General features: G+C 37.5%; 1 protein-coding gene across 32 annotated transcripts in view; it reads right to left on the reverse strand.

Annotated features, from left to right (window-relative positions):
• ANK2 (ankyrin 2) overlaps positions 1–22,269 on the reverse strand; it is a 316,117-nt gene that overhangs the window by 115,522 nt on the left and 178,326 nt on the right. For all 32 annotated transcript variants that reach the window (XM_032444311.1, XM_032444309.1, XM_032444304.1 and 29 more), the window contains exons 2-4: positions 19,540–19,641; positions 8,898–8,996; positions 8,183–8,281 (exon numbers count right to left, since the gene is read on the reverse strand). In XM_032444311.1, the coding sequence (XP_032300202.1) occupies positions 8,183–8,281; positions 8,898–8,996; positions 19,540–19,641 (300 nt within the window). The remainder of the gene's footprint in view (positions 1–8,182; positions 8,282–8,897; positions 8,997–19,539; positions 19,642–22,269) is intronic.

Genomic DNA, 22,269 nt, shown 5'->3' on the forward strand with positions numbered 1-22,269 from the left:
GTAAGGGCAAAGAAGAGACTCTGGATTCTGATCTACTATAAAACACCTTCACAAGCTCATCATTGTGGTAATAACCTTATATTAATTAAACACAGCAGATTCTTAGGTTTGTATAGATTGTAAAAATTAAAGATGAAAAATACATTTATGAGGTAGGTTGAAATTACTGGGATTAGAGACATTGATGATTCTTCATTTTGGGTCCAAACAGTTAAATAAAAGAAATAAGGGAAGACTATTTACCTGTTTGAGATGACTGACCTTAAAACCAATTTGCAGTACTTAAATAAACAAATAAATGGATATGCAGTGACAGAGAAAGTACCATAGAAAATAAGAGTAAATCTTCACCTGTCTCACTAATTTATTTAGTTATACCGATAATGGTTGCCACTCTGTACTTAACTGGTGAGATAACTGTAAAGACAGTGAATAAATGATGTTGGGGGTCACGTTGCTCATCAAGTTAGTCCATGAGTGATCATTCAGAATACCAGTTGAGGTGCAGGTTCAGGCAACACTGTCAATCTACCACCTTGTAGTTCCTAGAACACCCCTCCTGGGAAGTGAATTTTACTGTAAGCCACTTTCTAGCTTATGTGACAAATGTAAAGAGCAGAAGAGTTATTTTTAGGAACTTCAAATATCACGATTTTTTCCTCAGAAGCAGTAAAATAACAACCATCTGAAACACAGACAGGCAGAAATCAAGATGTTCTGTGCCTTGAAAGTGTCACTTTTACCAAGTAGAAGCCTGTAATGGGAACTGAGCTGACAGAGAATAATGGGCAGAGAATAGATTAGTCATGCACCAGGAAATATAACCTTGATACCAGGCATGGTTTAGGGCCCAGCAGTTAAGTGGAGGCAAAGTTTTGCTTTTGAATTCTGGGCAGTCTTCCAAATCAGCATTTGGGATTTGCTTTCCATACACAGTCTCTGCATTCAGGTATGTTATCCTTGAGAGAAAGCCAGTCAATACTGTATTTCTTGATCACCACATTGCTTCTGCTGTGAGGGACATCACGCACTGGGCATCCTCATAGGGTTATTTTCCCTTTAATTACATGAATTTTTAGGGAAATTGAAGAGCCCCACATAAATGCTGTGATACCAATTATCATTATCTTCTCTTTACTCTGTTCTCTTGTAATTCTCTGCGAATCTTTAAGCATCACTGCTGTCTTGCATTCACAGACATTCTGCTCAACTCCACTTCTTTGGTTGTCTGAAATTGTACCTCTAGATCAGGAATAAGGGCTGTTTGCCATTAACCAATCATCACTGTAAGAGACAGGCAGATGAGACTTGGAGGATGAATAACTGTGTTGTTTCATTGTTCTTAAATTTTTACTTAACACATTACATCTTTCAAAATCCTTATAATCCCGTAAGGTAATTCCTTTTTTTTTTCTCCAGTGAAGAGATAATGGACTTGATCCTTTATTACATTAGTAATGATGAGCTGCAACTAAAATACTCCCCTTGACACACACTAGCTAAGAATCTGTCTCTCTGAATATACTGACATAAAAGCAGAATGCCCAGTTGGTGGAGTTAAAATCTTTTGTCATAACAGGCTATCAAATACTCTGCAAATATGGTTCACTCTGAAGGCTTATCTCTGCAAAAAACTGGGAGAGCAATCCATGGTAAAGGAAATCCTGGGACATTCTGAGAGAGACAAGCAGATAGCTTCTCCGACAGTCATCTAAATCCTTCCTTCACTGGTAACACTGAATAGGGACAAACAAGCTCTCTTATCACTCATTCCTGGGAAAGCAAAGAAAGGGTGGGAATTCTGTTCTGCTCTATGGATTGCTCTAATCTTATGAATAGTTTGGGTGAGAATACTGCAATGGTCCTGATATCTGTCTCCTTTATTTTGAAAAAGGAAGTGGCAAACCTAATGGGGACAAATTTAAACAAAAATATTTCTCGGCTAATGTGTTTGCAATGAGCTTAGAGAAGGATATAGAGGAAAGGAAACCAGAGGGCTTTTAAATAACAAGATCAGCCTGGGGGAGGACTGATTTATCTAATCCTTGCTTTCTGTATCTGGGTCACTTTAAATAATCTGATGATTAAAAGGTAGGCTCCTCCTTTTGCAAGGAGGCTGTGGTTAAAACACAGCTAAGTGAAGCTGTGGTCAAAACACAAACTTAGGATCTCATAGGGAACACATTTCCTTCTGAGCTCAGGTGTAGAAGTTTTAACATTAAGGAGTATTGTTTATTAGACAACTCCAGGATAAGATAGTTTCCTTGCAGTTGCGAAACAGGAGTTAAATATATTTCCTTGTGTTGTCATTTACATTTCAGCTCTTCATATCAATCATTCTAAATCTGTTGAATCACCCCTTGTTATGAGGCACAACTCTTTACATCAGGCTAATCTTTTTGACTTTGCTTGGAACAGAGGAAGATCAGGACAGATCCATTTGATATGGTTTCTGCAGTCAGAGTGTCACAGCACTATTGCCACAGAGTCTACAGGGAGACTCAGCTACTAAAGATTACTGCAATAGGAATGTAATCGAATTTAGGAGACTAATATTCCAGTTATCTGACATCTGTGATGCCTATATACAAAGTGATACAATCCAACTTTAAGAGAAACTAATAATGGAGGAACAGAAATTCCTTAAAGGGAAAAGGTTATATTGACTAAATCTGGTGATGTTACTTCAAAGTGGGCAGAAGACCAAAAATCGTCACAAGAATTCCAGACACTGCAAAAACAGACATTTACTTAGAGGAAGATAATGGAGTATTGCTGTTCTAATGCACAGGCAAAATGAAAATAAGTAAACAAATGGTCCATCCATGGGCTGGACAAAAGTGTATGTGTGTAATAAAGAGTGATGAGTGGCCACTGCCACTTACCTGGTTCTGCACAATGCAACATGTCAACAGCCCTTGCAAGCTTTGTCTGAATTTCCTGTTGAAATTCAGGGGTATCAAGCAGATCAGCCACACTGCTGAAAATGGCTAAAGATTCTATCATGCCATCGGATTAATTTGTTCAACTCTGCAAGGAAATCTATTCACAGCTTAAAGAACAAGCCTGAACCAACATATTTTTGATAAATCCACATTAAATCTATTACCTGCTTTAAATTATAGTCTGTACCATCCAATCACCAGACAAGATTTTATATACTCAATGACTGTAGGTTGGTCAGATCTATACATGATCAAAAATCACAGTCAAATCAAAAAATAAATTGCATAAATTAATGTTTGATATGATGAAGCATATCTACATCTGCTCACTGAACCATGAACAATCAACCAAGTGGATATCTTATGGATATTCGCTATATAATTGTGGTGGCTTTTCTTCAAAAAATAATTGTAGCAAAAGGTGATTAACTGAGCCAAATAATTATTTGGTGTGCTGGTGTGCCAAAAAGGACCAGGAAATTCCAGATTTCTGTGGTCATTTCTAGATTTGCCCTCATTTCAGCATTTCCTCAAACAGACTCAAAGAAGATATCAGCTCTCAAATGATACGCTTGCAGGTGAAAGTGGAGTCATTCAATTAGTAATCACTGAGCAATTAGGCTTCATATCAAAATAGAAATTACTTTCCTAAAAATAGACATGATGACGTATTAGCTCAAAAGGAACAGACTTGTAAAAAGATAGGAGCAAAATAATGGCTCTGAAGGCCAACAAAGAACTGAAGGGCAAGGGAAAGTAATCTAATAAAAAACAAAATCCATAAAATCAAACTCCTGAGTGCTTAACAGTCTCAGCACAGATGGAGTTTGTAATCTCAGTGGTTGCAATGTTTTTAAATAGCCTTTTCTGAGATAATTCTTTTATACTGTTGTCATAAGGAACAGGAAAATCAGTGTGGTATTTCAGATGTCATCTGTGTCAAATTTTGATAAAGACCGGTGTTTTTATGCAATTTAACTGAAAAAGGGAAAAGAGAACATTAAGCTGAAAAAAAAATCTGTGGTTAGAATGCTCTCTTATCCATCAGTTTATGATCAGCATAGAACTTCTGTCACAGTGGCAGATTCTCATCACTGGAAATGACCTTGACAGATACCAGGTTCTTTAAAGATGAAGTTATGGAGCAACCTGAGTATTTGCACTGGCATTAAATCACTACCACCAAATAGCAGTTAGCAGGAGCCTAAAAAAAAAGTAAAGTGTGAATAACAGGGATACCAAGGAGATAATTTAATACACACTCAATACCAACAACTGTTCTTAAAGGGTTTAAGAGTGATAATATAATATCTATATTTTAAAATGGAATTGAGAGGAAATGTAAGAAGGAGCAACTGAGCCTTTCAGTCTATATCTCAGATTTTTATTCCATACATTTCTGTTTTTATTCACTTCAGAGATTCTTAAGTAAGATCTCTGTTTTCCTTAGTCTTTTAACACGTCATATTTCCTTACCAATATATCCACATATATGAAAATACCTGAAGAGAATTATTGAAAACCGAATGCCTGAATTCTCTTTTCCTTTTTCTATATAACTTCACATTTTCCTTTTTCAACCAGCTATAGTTACCAACGCTTGAACCATTTTTTAAATTTTAACTTTTTTTAATTCTATATTAGCTTTGAATTTTGCTTTTTTTGGTTTTTCTTTTAAAACTCACTGTTTATAATGCATGTGATTCTTGAACATGACTATGAAATCAGGGAACCTTTATCATCTTCATAGAGAATAGAGACACAGAGAAATGAGTTTTTAATTTAATCTTATGTGAGAAGTTCTCTGGCAATTCAGTATTAGAAGCAAATTCTTAGAAGTCTACTCAGAGTTCTCACCAATATAATGCATCCTTTCCACTCATAATATAGGCAACATCTGTTCATTCATATTCAAATTACTAGCAACATAGGAACACATATGTGAAAACACACATGTAAATACCATTCAAAATGCTGAGTGCTGTCAACAGATATTACCAAAGTGCTTCCAACACTTACTAAGTTGACAGATCTAGGTCACACAACTCTTTCTACGCACACTCATTTACTGTTGTGCTATTGACACGCTACTGCCAGGAAATGGTATGAAAGAATGATCCATAACAGGGAAAACCTTCCCTGAAGATGCTTGGCAGCAGCAATAGTTGCTCCTACTGGGAGCAGGGGTAGGAAGACCGAAAAACAGGAGGGCTCAATGCAAGACTGTTGCCATAGGGACCTGGGTCATGGCAGCAGCATTTCTGTCAGGATTTCTGTGGCTGACTGCAGGAGGCATAGAAGGAGCTCTCGGCCTGCCCAGAATGGAGCTCCTCAAGCAACTGTAATCTGTCCTTCTGCAAAATGGCAGCAGGCCAGAAGATGCAACCAAAAGGCCTGCAGCTGGATCACCCTGCATTAAGGACTCACCCTCCAATTCAAGTGAGTGAGACTTCTTAAATGAAGATGACATGGCATAAATCCAGAAGAGATATACCATAGTAGAATTTGTTCTGCCTGGAAGCAGGCCCTCTATTGCTATTTACACCATCATCCAGCTGCTACAAGGTGAACTGCTTTGACAACAAGTACTCAGGTGCCAGCAGTGTTCATTGTATTTACCCAGAATCAAGAAATCACAGCAAGACAGCAGGTCATTGCAGAATCTGAACCAGGAGCTTAATGAGAGCCCCCTCACTGCCCCCTGCATATACTGCCCTAGCAGAGAAAAATTAACAAACCACTAGAGACAGTAATGCTCTACCAGGGCTCCACAAATTTACAGTGCTAGGCAAAGAACCCACTGTAAATAGAAATGAAATATTTGCTTTAAATGCTATGACTCTTAATTTAAAATATATTATCATTTTACAAACACTAATCAAAGTCCTTCACATTCCTCCCTTCATCCATATTGATTAATATCAAGTCTACATTTGTCTTTTGGGATTTCCCATCAGACTGCATTCTCTTATACATAAAAACGTCTCCACTTATAAATGTTTTGTGGAGTATCTTGGTAACATCACATCCCCTCCACACTATTCTGAAAAGTAACTCCTGTCATGTAGATGCAGGTTTCAGTAGGCAGGAAGAAGAGCTTATGCCAGGTCACCTATTGTCATTTTCTGAATGCGTCATTATCTGCTGAATTAATCCCACTTGGGTGGTAATTCAAGTAGCAAATGACTGTTAACCGGTCTGTATGTACTCTGTAGAACACTGAGTGCTAATAATAAACGTCTGTAAAAACTAGAATATTACACAAAATACCTGCAAAAACAATTTCCAGTTCTAGCAGGATTTCTTTTTTTCATATTTAGAAAAAATCATTTCTTTTTCAAGTGTAAAGAAAAACCTTCATGAAGACTTTCTGAAGAATTATTTTTCACAACAGTTATCATTTTTACCATGAGTTCTCTTACTTTACTTGAAATCCTGACATTAAATACATCTGTTTATCTTCTTATACAATGAGAAGGCTGAAAAATGTATGCAAGACTCATTCCATTAGTTCATTATGAAAGAATTTTGTCAGATTTTTCAACAATGGAATTACAGTACTCCTTATCTTTAATGGAAGTAGTGGATGGGGAATAATTGACCATCAGTTGTCCTGAGGGAACTCATTAACAGCAGCTTTTCAGCAAAAAAAAAAATACAGAGAGACTGGACTGACTTGTAATAAAAGTATTTATAATACCTGTTTGTGTTATAGACCTAATAGTTCATACACTAGCCTCTATTTACTTTAAATGATTGTATCACATAGAAAATAATAATAAAAAAAAAAAAAGAAAAAAAAAAAAAAGCAGGTTCCTAGGTCTGGGATAGCAAGATATGAAGCTAGCCACACTTAGGATGGACTCCAACACAACAAATCCTTTCAGAAATTTGTCTGTATTCTCATTCTTATTGATAAGAGAATGCTCAACAAAATATAATTGAAAAAAAGCATTACACACTCTAGTTTGAGTCCAAGTACACTGCTTAATCAGATTACTCCCTTCTTATTCTGCACATGAATCCCAGAAAGATTATGCTAATGGTCACTCTGTAGCCTGTACACAGTAATATCTAAGAAAATTCAATCTGAAATTAATCTTCATGAGCATGACTTGTTTTTCTCACAGCATGACTGCAAAAATGGTACTTACAGTCATTGAATGACACACTTAAACTCAACTGGAACACTGTTAGTGCGATTATTTATTACTAAGAATATCACAAGATGCTTTAGAAAGATACTGCTGAAATAAAGACGGCAGTTTCTGTATCACGTATAGTCCTTATCTGTACCAACTGTTCATTACTCCATAGGTACAGATAGTTATCATAGAATTTACAAGCAATCAAACAATTTGACAAATTCTTCCTAATTGTAAATAGAGGAAATAACATGCATCTTAAAGACACATTAGGATAATCTGACCAATTGCTCTATGTTGATAGATATGTTGTCTGTTTGGAAGGACAAAGGAATTGGGAACATTTAGCTTGAAAAAGAAACCATCATCTAGCTACTCTGCAGTATGTTGTTCCCTGCAAATCAAGCACATGTTGTTTACAGCTCTGAAATCTCAACAGGGAGGCAGCTGTTCTAACAGACTTGCCCAGACTGAGAAGAACTGGCCATCAGTCAGCCTTTGCAACATCTTCTTGTCTGGTACATCTTAGAAGAGTACACAACCTTCACCTCAGCACAAAAAAGTAGAGCTCTTTTTGTAGTCAGTTTGCCAGCCAGGACAAGGTGAATTACCTGAATTCCAATGTATATTCTAAACTTTTGATTTAAATGCTGGCTAATAATAGAAATAACAACTTCAGAAACCTGATTGAGATATCTTCAAATTTTTAGCCAACAAATAACCATAAAAAGCAATTCTATAAATCAAGACTTTAAGAAATTATGATCACCACCACTGTATACCAAATTCAAGAGAAACATGATCAAATATTTTGACATCTTGAAGAATTTCTGAAACTAAAAGCACACTAGAAATTGTTAAAAGATTTCAATCAAAAAAATGTGAGTTTACATATCATGCAACAAGTACACAACTTCAGATTGTTATTTACTTTCCTAACAGTTAATGGCATGTAAGGCTTAACTTGATTGATCCCTTGGGTGTGGCAACAATGGAAAGATTTGGAATCTCTGCCAGGCATCTCAGATCTATTTTATTAAAGAAATTCCACCAATTAACTTTTAGTAGAGAGGAGGGAAAACAGTATCATACCTGAGACTGTGCATTAATATTGGCTCCTTCCTTAACCAATACTTTGACAACTTCAGCTTGTCCTGCTAAGGATGCAATGTGTAGGGCGGTATTCCCTTTCTGTTAAAAAGAGAAGAAAAATGAAAGATGTCACTTTTCTTGAGGAATCATTTCAACCAGCCATCATTTCACAATATTTAGCAAGCAGGCCTTTAATTTTTAAGTACAGTTTTGCCACATAGTTCCATGATGTTCCATAAACATCATATGGGATTTGATGGTTAGTTGCAGCCATGAAGACTTCTAGAGCAGCTGCGCAACACTAACACTCCAACATACATTTTGAGTGAAATTATATAGTTTGATGTGGGTTTGGAACAAGCTCCTAGGTAAAGTTTAGTATGGGCTAACAGCTTTTCGCATTACACCATCTTAAGCTATATTCACTCTCAGTATAATGGGCAACTGTCGCTGGAAATCATGAAAAAACTGGCATCACTGAAACTTGTACAAGTTTCCCCTGCAAACAGACTGTGTAAACAGTGTTATTTCTGCCTGCATTTACTACTGAGGAGCCTCAGCCAAGAACACAGACTCGCAGGATACAATATAAAAGCAACACTGTATATACAAGTGAAATGCTTTTTGTTTTACTGCTTCAGTACTTTTTTTCTAAACCTCTCCCATGTACTTCACTTGTTCTTTTTGAGAATAAATGTACAGACATATAAATTACCTTAGTGGCAGAATCCACAGCCGAACCTCTTTCCAGTAATTCTTGTACGAGTCCCACATGGCCTTCTTTAGCTGCCAGGTGCAGAGCATTGAGCCCATTCTGTAAGCACAAGGACCATATCAATTACAAATATCAGTTCTGATGATACACATTCCCACTTCACCCTGGCATAAAAAGATTAGTTGATGGACTACTATTACATCTCTGAGCTGACTGCCTACATAAGTCAGATATTTTGGACCTGGTTTGTTAAGCCTTCACTGTGTGACAAAGCTTCTCCGATAACATTTTTCTCATAGCAACAAAGACATCAAAACAAACCACATTTTCATCCAGAAAATACTCCTAAGAGATTCCTTCCGTTCTCAGAGTCCCACATTTCCCCAGACTACAACCTTGAGTATCTCCTTGGAGCCCATTTCAAAATTTGAATACATAACATTCTTCTACATAATTTAGATTTATCTGTCTCCACTGAGGTACTACCACTACAGAAAAACCACAAGACTAGGCCAAATTCACACAGAATGTGCCTTTAATTAGGATAAATCCAGGCTGGTATAGTTGTCCTGAACCCTACACCCTACTCCTTTCTTCTAAGATATCTGCTATCAATTAGAAGACTATAGCACAAGTGTACCAAAACAGTTGTTGATGGTAGTTTCCAAATTATATTGATCTTTAACTTACTCCATCTGCTGGGTTGTTGGTTGTTTTTTTTTTTTCTTTTACTAAACTTTGCATGTTTGCAACCTCATGCAAAAAAAGGAAAATAAATCTAATTACACAAGAGCTAGGATTAAAGAAAAAAGAAGAAAAAAAAACTCAATACAAACAAATAAACAAAAAAACAACCAACAATAAAATTAAAGCTAAATTCTTTTCATATTAAATAGGATAGTTAATTGTAAGTGTTAAAATGTATTAATTCTGTCCATGCAAACTATATCTTCCTCCTCCTTGTAGTATCCTCATTCCACCCAAGGGAAAAATATAAAATGATTATCTATTGTAACAGAATTTCTAACCTAACTTTCACAATACTTTTACTTTTCACAGTGCATCAGGCAGGTGACAGCAATGGATACTGCCACTGCCCTCGAGCATTCTGTTGCTTTCCATATTGCAAACATCATAAGCAATACTTGAGTATCTGAGTAACCTGCAGCAAGTTTAGCACTGTTGTAGTTATACTTGTCTCACAGCAGCTCATAGACATTCAAATTAAAAAATAACCATGCAGCTTTCTGGTCTCTTATCTGTCCATCCTCAGTTACAGTTCAAGCTCCTGATTCCCAGTGGGATTTTAAAGCACTTAGCACTTCACAGGAGGCATTTAATGGGAGTTGGTCCAATGGTTGCAGGCTCAGCAATCCATCTGCATTTCTGAAGTACTTTTTAATTCCACATTTGTGTTTGCAACATAGGCAGACTTTGTGGTCAAATTCGGAAGTGTCACCATTGCAACAAGAAAAGCAAAGGAACTGAAGGAAGAATATGTTCACAAGCTGCCAGGCAAAGAAGAATGCCGTTCAGTAGTTAGTAAACATCAATGGGAAATGTGGTTTCAAATCCCATTATGAAAGCGAAGCAGCAGTAACAGATCCTTCCTGCTCCAGAGGAACACTCATACCACAGAGCTGTGGTGCCACAGAGCAGCAATAGCACCATGCCCAGAATCAGGAATATATATTTTAGTTGAATTTATGTGGTAAGGTTGACCATAATCATCAGGATGAGTAACACCACACATCAGTGCATTTTTCTGCAAGCTGAAAACATGTCAGGCAGCCCTAATCTGCCTTGTTTTTTTAATCTCTGCTGAGTATAACATAACCATAATTACTGCCTGCAGCGGCTGAAAGTTTAGGAATAGTATTTTGTGAAAAATACACAGTGTTCTTGTTTGAGAACAAAGAACTGTTCTTATACCTAAAGTAGTATGTTCAGTCATCAACACCTTCTATGAGAGTATGAACAGTAACTTTGACACCCTACCATTGGACACAGCGGATGCATTTCTACCACCTGCATCAGCTTTTTTTCACTCTTTGGAAGCAGACTGAATTCCACAGACAACAGACAGCACCTGAAACATTGCATAGCCTACACAAGTTATGTGAACTCACATGCCTCTGATTGCAAATCACTGAGAACAAGCTGCTGCTTTAGTTTAACATGCACCACATACGAAGAAAGTGAAGGGCCAGCAGGATTGAAGCCTTAAAGCAAGCTTTGTTCCTCTGTAATCAGCACCAATGCTGTAATTATTTCCCAGCCCACAAGGCTGATCTCTGCTACTTAGGATGATGGAAGCTCAGGTTTAATCAATGCAACTCCTCCGTTCCTGTCAGCTGCATTCTTGTATTTTAGAAAAACAGAGGTTTCTGACACTTTCCTTTTCTCTCTCATGCCTACCAAAAAGTTGTGGGTGTGGGGAGGGGGGAGATTAAATTAGTCGTCTGCTAAGCAAAATTGTATGGCATTTAGACTGCTTCACCCCACAAAGTATGCATGCACCATAACTACCTTTTTCAGAGACTCATCCTAATTTTCATAAAAGAAGAGGCTATCACCTTGTAGACTTGGCTGTTCAAATGTTTCCCTGCAGAGCCTGATTCCCATGGTCCTTTTGCTCCTCCGCCACCGAGCTAGAGGTTCTGGCATTTCAGATCCCACAGGGAGCTACAAGCATACAACACCTGCACCACTGTTGCTTTCAGCATGTACTGCTGCATTACCATTCCAATTTTCACTAAACAGAAAAGCTTCCAAATTTTGTGCTAGGTCCAAGGAACACCAATTCAACTTTCCAAGCCAACTGAATTCTACTCACTTCTTTTCTCATCAGACTGGCACCAAGTCTGTCTGCTATTGCCTGAAAATCACCCAAGGAATTCCACAGTACTTTTGCCTTTGTTGCAGCAGGACTGGATCCTCATTGCACGGATCCTCAGGCAGCATTGCCGCCTTTGTTAAAGTCAAATCCTTTTCCTCATTTTTAATAGATGTCAGTCTAAGGTTGCTGCACATAGTCTCCTTTGAACAAATCTCCCGGGGAATTGAGGAGTGCATGTGGTCAGCATATTTTCTAGAATGATTTGGCAGAGGGCACATAAGAGAGCTTGGCATCAATTTCTCCACTCAAAAAGTTTGTTGAAGTGTAAAAGAAGAAAAAAAAAATAATTTCAGATTACAAAAATTCTCCTTTTATATTACTTTGTAGCCTATGAGTTCACAAAAATGAATTGACCTACTAAGTTAACAACATGTGACAATATTGACCTCATTATGACTACAGTGCTACTTCAGTCTATAGTTAGCACATTTCGGACTAAATGACAGAGTAATTAATAGCTGGTGCTTTGTCTCACTGAAACTAAAGACACCAACAAAATTATAAAGAAGCCAAGAAAATGAGAGCAAAAGCCAAAAAGATCTAAGTTATATAAACCTCCCCTCTGTTCTAGGTATCAGACTATGCATACACTCCTTCAGAACACAGAAGACGTGATCAAAACAAATGCCAAAATCCATCCTAAGCATTTCCTTCCAAGATGACATTTTTATTAACATAGAAAAAGACAAGGAATAGTAACACTATGGTACCCTGTAAACACAGGATACAGCTGATAACCTCTTAGTCTAATTTCTGTTAGGCCTAAGAATGCCGTAGTAAAAGGTCTTCATGTATGCATTATGTTATATATAAATGTACATAATAGTTAATTTATCTATTATACTATCTAGTATTGGTGATGGTTGGACTGGATGATCTTCTAGGTCTTTTCCAACCTTGATAATTCTGTGATCTAGTCAACATTTTGAGTGTTGATTCAAATACTTCAGAAGCAAGTTGACTTTTCTTGATATATAAACAAGAAATGGCAGTCACATCCTAAACTACCTATGGAAAACAACTTTAAGGGAATCAGATTTCCAATGTCTATCAGTTTTTCATCCTATAAAGTACTAGATATAAAATACTTAGATATTTGAAAAATTTTATTTAAAGCTATGGGATTTTGTCCACAGACTTTTCTAAATCTCTCCAGGTATAAAGAAATATCAGAACAACTGATTTCAGAATAAATGATGGTGCCAAAATCCAGATTAAAGGAAGAAAATCCACAATAATTTGATGTGACGTGCTGAAGTTAGTATTCAACAAACATGATTAACTAACCACTAATCCCTGCATTCAGTACACTCAGAAGTATTAAATTCTATTAAATTTTGGAAAATGTTAAACAGGGAAAATACGTTTGTCATCTATAAAGGCAGATATCAATAAAAATATAGGGTTTGAGAAACAATGCTAGAGCTGAAGAAAGCATCTTGTGTTATCACTGTTCAGGAAAGCTTATTCTTAACATTATGTACTGCTTACTGAATTGGCACCTAATAGCATTACACTGAGGGGAAAAATAAAAACAAAAACACAAAGTGACTATATAGGGCTTCATGTTTGAAAGACTATGCAGATATCTCACGTTAAAAATAAATTACATTTCCTGTAATTTGGAGGAGCAAGTGAGGCTGCAGTAGCAGCTCCCATGACTTATTCCCTGTCCTCCAAAAGAGAAGTCCGCCAGCACTCCTAATAAAACCATTAAAAGTATAGCGCTAGAATTGGAGATTCCGAAAACCTAAAGTACCTGTACGTACATGATAGATGGCAAAAGTTAGGAGATCATGCTTTCTAGTCTTGACAAAGTAGGAGGCTCATCACTGAGCCTTGAAAAGATCCAGAGAATAATCAATGTCTTCAGGGAAAACTGATCAATCCAGTGCACAGAGAGAAGTTTTGCCCAGCTTATGAAGGCTAAAGCAATCCAAATCAGACATTTGCTTTATTCATAGGTCTGAAGGGTTGTATTTTCTATTCTGTACTGTTTGTCAAGAATTCAAAACACTGTACATATTCTAGAAAATTCCTGAGTTAACTCAGACATCAGGCGATATTATTTATCAAATAAAATGAAGTCAGTATGAGATTTCAGTTTTTTGCTACTGTTTGCAGTTAATCTGGCTCTGATTTCACCTATGTGATATCAATTTATAAGTACTTGCTTTGCACAATATTGTTAATGTGCTTTCATGAAAGAGGAACTTGCACAGTGAGCCACAGAAGGAAAGCACTTCCCACAGAAGATGAATCTGCAGCAGCCCTAATCACGCTTCTCTCAAAGCAAGCAAAAGAAAATGAACACTAGAAAACCTTTTAATGTTTCCAAGTGCTTATCACAGTAAGCATGTTCTGTCTTGTGTGTGAGTCTTTCTGATAATATCTCTCTGTATTATCAAGCCACAAAATTGTTGGATGTATTTAAAAATATATCTAAGAGTAGTTTTGAGAAACATAGTCTGGATTTAATCTCTCCTATCTGGGCAACTCAAACTTTGCCAGGTTCTGTCCCCTATAACACAGCAGATACTTTCTGAACTGTTGTTTTGTAATAGAAACATTCTTACAGAGAGCAGGGCAAGACTCTCTCTATATGTTTTCAAGAAATAGCACACATAAAGCCCCAGTTCTTCTGCTGATCACCATTAAATTCCCTGACACTGACAGCAATGGAATCTCTCTCACTTTTATATTCAACCTTCCCTTTAACACGTACCACCTAATCACTGGCAGCCATTCTTCAGCAGGGAAGATAACATCTCAAAATATTTTACATTATTTCTTTTCTTATACTTCTATCTATTCTTTTCTGAAAATAAGCAGTGGCCACAGCTGTGGGCTTTTAACTAGTTCCGACATTTTACATCATAGCCAGCATTATCTGACATTCTCCAAGAGCAATAACTTTTTTTTTTAAGTGTACTTTTTCTGGTCTGAATGTCAGTATGTATCAGGATGGAGCCATGAATTTTACTGCAGTTTTCTTGGTGGTACAGATAACATTTGGATAGTATAAAGCAGCCTTCTTCAGACTAGCACTTTGCTGCACTTTTAAATTAAATTGGATTTAACATTGTACATGTAGTTAATTCATTAGAGAATTAAGGATTTGAAAAATACGTGAATATCAAGAAATCTTATAAACCAAACACCCCAAATTCCTGTCAGCACAGCTGAGGTGCTGCTGTCAGCACGAGGTCTCCTTAGCGCAGCCCCAACTCTGCACCACAGGCCCTCAGCCTTCTCCTGGCCCCATGTGGTACACTGGGCACGTAAACAATGGTTGTGTGCACATTATTGTTTTCTGGGAAAAAGCTCCTGAAATAATACCAACTCTGGGTCAGGAGCTACTGAAGAAAAATTGTGTTTCTTGTTTGCTTGCTTTAGAACGATGCCACGAGTAAACTGTGTGCCAGGTGGCTCATATCTGAGACAAGACCTTTGGGATCAAGGTGTACTCGTGTAGTACCAGAGAACTACGGGCGTATTCTGACAACTGTCTGGAGCACATTCAGTCTTATCCTTTGCTAACAAATTCTCTTAGAATACCTGTTTCATTTCACCAGGCAAAGGCTTTCTCCTTACAGCTCTTTCACGGTGCTGAACCTGATGCTGTAAGCTATTAAAGTAAACATTCACTGAAGTTTCTGTTCACCTGGGGCACTGAAATTTTATCCATCTCGTAAGGCATGAATTACAAATAGAGCTAACATGAAATTTCCACTGAATGATTTGCTGATTTTATTTATAGACCAACTTTAAAAGCATTTTTACTTCTGAAATTTCTACACATTGTCTAGTTTCTGGTCATTTTAATCAAACCTGACTAAGAGTTAGGAGATAGTCATCATAAAGCTTGAGTTCTCCAGTCCCTCTTCAAAGAAACACCATTGACTCCGCCTTAATGTCAAGACACTTAACTGCATGCTTCTTTTAAGTAACAGTTGCAGTCCAATTAAATTGGAGGGTACCAGTCATTCAAGCATCACAACCTCAGGGCCATGGGCTATGAAGCAAAAGTAATTGGATTTATGCAACTCATTTACAAAAGAGCCAAACCAAAATATTCTATCACAGTCATATTAATGCTGAAACTTTAACTGTGTGTTTTTACAATAGTAGTAATTCCTCTGAAACAGGAAGTAGTCATATAAGCAGAAAATTTAAGTATACTTTTATAGCCATCCACATGACAATATATTTTATAGAGAAAATTGACCAGTGATAAAAACGTATCCAAGTCTGCAGTTTTCCAAAACTGTTTTTGAAAAAATAAAAGAATAAAATCACAGTTCCTTTAACCACCTGAGGGTAATCAGATTTGCAATGCTAATAATCGTTTGACTAGAGATTCCACAACCGAGCTTCAAGATGTTAATCTTCTTGAGCACAAGTTAGCTAGTCAGCTAAAAATACCTCCCACTGAATGTTTCTTTGTGGGCTGAGATATCACAAAAATAGCAGGGGAAGCCATGGACTTCCGCACCTCAGGTCACTGGGGATCAGGTGCTCTACGTGGAGCAGTGCACTTAAAGACCAAGGAAAATCAACGGACTGACCACACTGCTTCCAATGTGATAAAGTAGCATAGGATATTTCTATAATGGTAAGACTGGATAGTGCTGTCTCTGCCGCAAAAGTGCACATTCTGAATCGGATCTAATCTTGCTCTACGTGAGACAATTACCTCTACAGTTCTAGCAATTGCTTTTAAGGGACAAGTACTGTGGAGTACCAAACCTCCTTTCGTTTCCCTTGAATTGAAAATGAAGGAGTGTTTTAGAACTCACTGAGGTCATGTACTAACTATACAATTGCAAAACATTCCTTCTAAAATTTAACGAAGACCTGGGCAGAATCTGAGCATCAAGTAACCAACAGACCAAGGAAGTCCTCATTAGAGTTGAACAATGGAAAAGCAGATACTTTTCATCATTATTCTGTCTTCAGGTTATTTAGATATACTTAGTACTTATCACCACACAACAGAAAAAGGATTGAAAAAGTGATTTTGCACTCTGGTGTATATGTAAATGAGTTTTAGATTTGTTTACTAAAACATTAACTGAATGATCTCAATAAAAAACACATTACAAAATTCAAAGATACCATGCAAATTTACTCATTTCTTTTAGTAAGAACTACTTTGTTTGGTATGAATTATTCAATTCATAGCATGTTCCTCCACCATCCACAATAAATTAATGAGCAATCCAAGCAATATTAAGTCCAAATAAACTAAGTATGAAACTGAAAACACTTACTGTTTCTATACTCTTGAAAAATATACTTCAATATTTTCAATAGGATAATTTATGTCATAAGACACAAAATTCTAACTCTTTTGCAAATGTAGACTTGCTCTGAAAGTAATGTCAAATTCGAAGATGGCTGTATTTGGATTGCTACCATTCTAATCCAATGTTCTTCTGAATCACATAGAATCACAGAATTGTAGGGGTTGGAAGGGACCTCTAGAGATCATCGAGTCCAACCCCCAATGTCTTCTATTTTATTATGTTGACCCATGATATCAGAAGCAGATGGTGGTGGTATGGCAGTAGAGGCTGAACCTTCCCTTCAATACACCATTCCACATTGTTGCTGTACGACAGATGGCAGCAGAGGGGCAGTCTGACAAAATGGCATCTGACATGGAAGTGTGTATGAAGAAAAGATGTGTCACTGAATTCCTCCATGTGGTAAAAAATGGCATCCATTGGCATTCTTCAATGCTTACTGAATAGTTAAGAAACCACACAATGGATGCAAGCACAGTTAGGTCACAAGAGGTGTGTTCAGCAGTGGCAACAGAGATGTGAAAGACAAGCCATATTCTGAATGGCCACATAGATTTTTACAAGCACAAAATGCAGGCTGTTACTAACTGCTGGCAAAAATGCATAGCTAATGGAGGTGACTATGTTGAAAAATAAGAGTTTTGTAGCTTTATACTTGCTCTGCCAGTGTTATAGTGCTCTTTGTATTTGTTGCACTTTTCATGGAAACAAATAGGAAGCATTACTTTCAGGGTGATCCGCATAGTTTCTTTCTTAAGTTATTGCTAACAATGTGGGAATACCCATTTGTAAGGTGAAACAATACAAAGATGGTAACAGATATTCAAAAGGTTATTTATAGGGAAAAACTCACCAATATGGATGCCTTCACTGGGAAATGCTGAGGCAATCACCACTGGGGAGCAATCTCCAAAAGATGCTGGCTTAGTGGTGGTCAGCCCTTAAATGAGGTCTAGAGGAGGTGGAGTCAAGCTCCACCCCTTCCGGGAGCACAGCTAAATTACTCTCACCTGTGCTCCCACAGCTGACCCAACACTTGCCTCAGCTGATTAATCAGAGGTTCAGGCTGTAATTATCGATTTCCCATACACCATTACATGGGGATCTATGCCTTATCACAAATAAAATGGATACCCTCAGTAAAAAGCAGTAACTAAAAATTCACAAAAAATTAAGTGTTGGCAGAGTTTGTCTCACTTCTCCAAAACAAGAGGACAAGAAATTATCAATATACAACAGACAACTGGAAAGCAGCTGGGCCTTGGCTTTCCAAATCTCCTGTTCAGACAGTGTACAGTCTCTTTGTCACAGCAATATAAAACGAGGGGAAACAGAAGCAAGGACTCTCTACTAAGAAACTCTCTACCAAGAAACCAAGCAGAAATTCTAAACACCTTCAGCTTCTTTTATCACAGTACTTCCCTGTATCCAAATCATATAAACATCATAAAGTCATAGAATGGCTTGGGTTGAAAAGGACCATAATGACCATCTAGTTTCAATCCCCCTGCTATGTGCAGGGTCACTAACTACCAGATCAGGCTGCCCAGAGCCACATCCAGCCTTGAATGCCTCCAGGGATGGGGCACCCTCAACTTCCTTGGGCAACCTGTTCCAGTGTGTCACCACCCTCTGAGTGAAAACTTCCTCCTAATATCTAACCTAAACTTCCCCTGTCTCAGTTTAAAACAATTCACCCTTTTCCTATCACTATCCACCTTTGTAAGCATCCATTCCCCCTCCTGTTTATACACTCCCTCCAAGTACAAGAAGGCCACGATGAGATCCCTCCTGTAGCCTTCTCTTCCCTAAGCTAAACAAGCCCAGTTCTCCCAACCTTTCCTCAGAGGAGAGGTGCTCCAGCCCTCTGACAATCTTAGTGGCCCTCCTCTGGACCTGTTCCAAGAGCTCTGTGTATTTCTTATATAGGTGGCCCCATGCCTGGATGCAGTACTCCAGATGGGGCCTCACAAGAGCCGACTAGAAGCTCCCTCTCTGTAAGAATACTATATAGTGACTTTTGCAACACTTCCCCCCCCCCCCCCCCCATAAATTGAATGTTTTCTGGAATACAGCTATATTTTGTGCTCTCTGTTTCAGCTGGAACTGGAATTTCACAACAGTAGGTCCATTAGTGTTAGAATACCAGAAAATACCTTAAATTTTGATTTTACATATACCAGTAATGTACATATTCAAACCTGCAAGATACTAGTCAGAAGGAAGAGCCCTAAAAGGCAAAGTTTTATTTAAAGGCAATATAGAGGCAATAACAACTTTATATTAAAAGTTCCCACTGAAGAACAAGCTTGAAGACATAACTTGAGATCAATGAAAACATCTATGTAAGATAATCTAGCCTGAACATTCTAGTTTGTTGAATAGGGTATGACTTACATTTTGCCCTTGTACTTTTGCCCTCCAATTATCTTACCTGATTACAAGTGTTAATGTCTATTCCACTTTTCAGATATTCCACTACTTTGTCCAAATTGCCAGCTCTGGCAGCTCGGAGAAAGCTTGCATTGCTGTCAGACTGTAAAAAGATAAGAAGAAAAAATCTCTAATTAGCTCCTGCTTAAAAGAGACCATAATTTCATCACAGTGAAAGGTTTCCACGTGTTATGCTGCAGGTGAATAAAATTGCGAAGAATTTGCATTGGATTTGCATTAACTAACGTACACAAACGGGGCTATAATGGTGTGAAAGAACAGCCAGCCTGTCAGAATGAGCAAAATGGTGCAATAATTGCTGAAGTTTAAAACTTATCAAGAAGCAACGAAAAGACAGAAATCACAGTAACTAGTACTAACAGCAAGCAAAAATAAAAAGCAATGGGCTTCCTAGACATAGTTTTCTGGTTTCTGTGTATGTGCTCAGAATGCAGGACAATAATTAACCAATTGTTAAGATACCTTAACACAAAACAACCATGCATCAGCTTGGGACTTGTTCTTTGTGTACAAAGCTTCACTAATACAATGCATGTTCATGCACACATACTGGCTAATACATGAGGTATATACTGGAAAAAGAATAATATCTAAGAGCAAAACAAAGTCCTATGGATGCATTTTATCAACTGTAACACAAACCGGGGCATGGTAAATTGGGGAATAGGACGGGAAGACCCACAAAACTGAGCAGCTTTGCAGTTTGTTCGTGAGCTATTTGCATGATGTATCGTTAAGTAAGGGATCACAAAACGCTTCAGCCTTCCAACCTTCAGCAACAATTATGCCATGAAATCACATTGGCTATTTGAACTAACATGCACTTTGCTATTCACCCACGTGGGAACCTACACACAGATAAATTAGCCACTAATGCAACCAGCAATCCAAAGAGAACAAAAAGTTGTGCAACAGAAGTAATATTTAAACAGAATTAGCATTTGGGAACACACATACAGAGAGTAATCATCTTTGTACATAAAATAAGCAGCCTCCATACACCAAGTAAGCAAATAGAGTAGGAGGAGCATGTTTCAGAAGGCAGACAGGTAACCACTCAAGGCTGCACTGTGAGGTCAGGATACAGAAGCACAACTGCTGAGCCAGTGCCTGGGCTCCACCCACATAGGCCCAGTGGCACTGAATGTGTTCCTCTCCTAATTGCACCTCTCTGCCACAAGCACCAGATAAAAACCACCATTTCACCTTCCTAGAACACCCTGGAAGCTTCTTACTTCCAGCTTATTAATACAGACCAACAAAGCATTTTTATTTTTTTTTCACTCAACAGATCCATTACAATGCATTTATTTCTGTTGCCCAGCTTATCGCACCATACTAACTCACTTCCACAGCACTGATTATTTTAATCAGCAACAGATGAATGTCATCAAAATGATTCTTCTTACAACTGTACTACATATCAAGAAAAAAATATTGCCTTTAAAATTCCTTTAAGTAAACTCCAGCACATTTTCCACATCTTTCACTGTTAAGAAAACAGACTGCCTTTGTAAAAACACAGCAGGGTGAAAAGGAAGGTAGCACAGGAATTCACACCAACAGAAACCGCTTATAGCTTCAGGCCTGAGACAATCAAGAACTCGATGAAGCTTGACACAGGCAGATGTCAGTGGGCACCTGAAAAAGATCCCATTTAAAACTAAACGATAACTATTAGCACTGCACTGTCTCCTATGCTGTGCATGTGCACCTACACACACAAAATACATAGTTTGATCTTAAATATCTTTGAAAAAACAGTTGTCTTGGTAAAAACATTAATCAAGATCAAGCACTAGAGCTCACAAGTAGTAAATCTTGACACTCTTGAAAGTGATGGGAAAAATACCATTGCCCTCAATATGGCACACGGATTACCTTTTAAGTTCCATTTCTATTCATGCTTTATAACAATAAATTAACATGCCAAACCTGAGATCATCTGTTTTTATACTTTTAATAAGTTGTTAAGGTTGGATGACACTACAAATATCTACAACTTCTTTATTAGGGATAAACCATCATAGCTTGTTTTTAATTCACTCAGAGTAACACAAAAAGCCAAAATGTTAAGTCCCCAGTTACTGCTGATGGTACGCAGGACCATATAAGCATGTTTCTTTCATTTCAGGCTAAGAAGATGCAAGCAGCATTTTCAAAATAGTCTTTCATTTCCTTAATGCATACTTCTGTCATCTCAAAATTAGTGCAATGCACATCATTGTAAGATTCATTACATAAACTAGAATATCAATTAAAATGCAGAATATACACCTCTTGTCAACATGAAGAATTACTATGAATTACCTGTACGTGATGTATTACCCTGTACAAAGACTTCTATTCCAGAAGCATCTTTGCTGTGTTATGTTCTCATTCTGAAATAACAGCACTTAATTGTGAGAGGGGAGCAATAGGATTCCTAAAATCCCAGTAGAAAACCATGAGACCTCAATGATCCGTTAAGATGCCTTAAAAAATATAAGAGCACATGATCTCTTTTTTTTTTCTTTATATGTGCTTTCTCACTGTAGTCTCACATTAGGTGAATATAATTGTACACATCTCCTTATAGTCCACCTCTCCTATTTCAAAATAGTTTCTTGAAGACTCACATGTGAAGTGTAAGCAGGACAAGTGACCACACACATGCCCGCTACCTAGAAGATCAGTGTGCACTTACATGGAGTCATGCCAGGATTATCAC

The sequence above is a fragment of the Coturnix japonica genome, chromosome 4, assembly GCF_001577835.2.
Source record: "Coturnix japonica isolate 7356 chromosome 4, Coturnix japonica 2.1, whole genome shotgun sequence".
Taxonomy (NCBI): domain Eukaryota; kingdom Metazoa; phylum Chordata; class Aves; order Galliformes; family Phasianidae; genus Coturnix; species Coturnix japonica.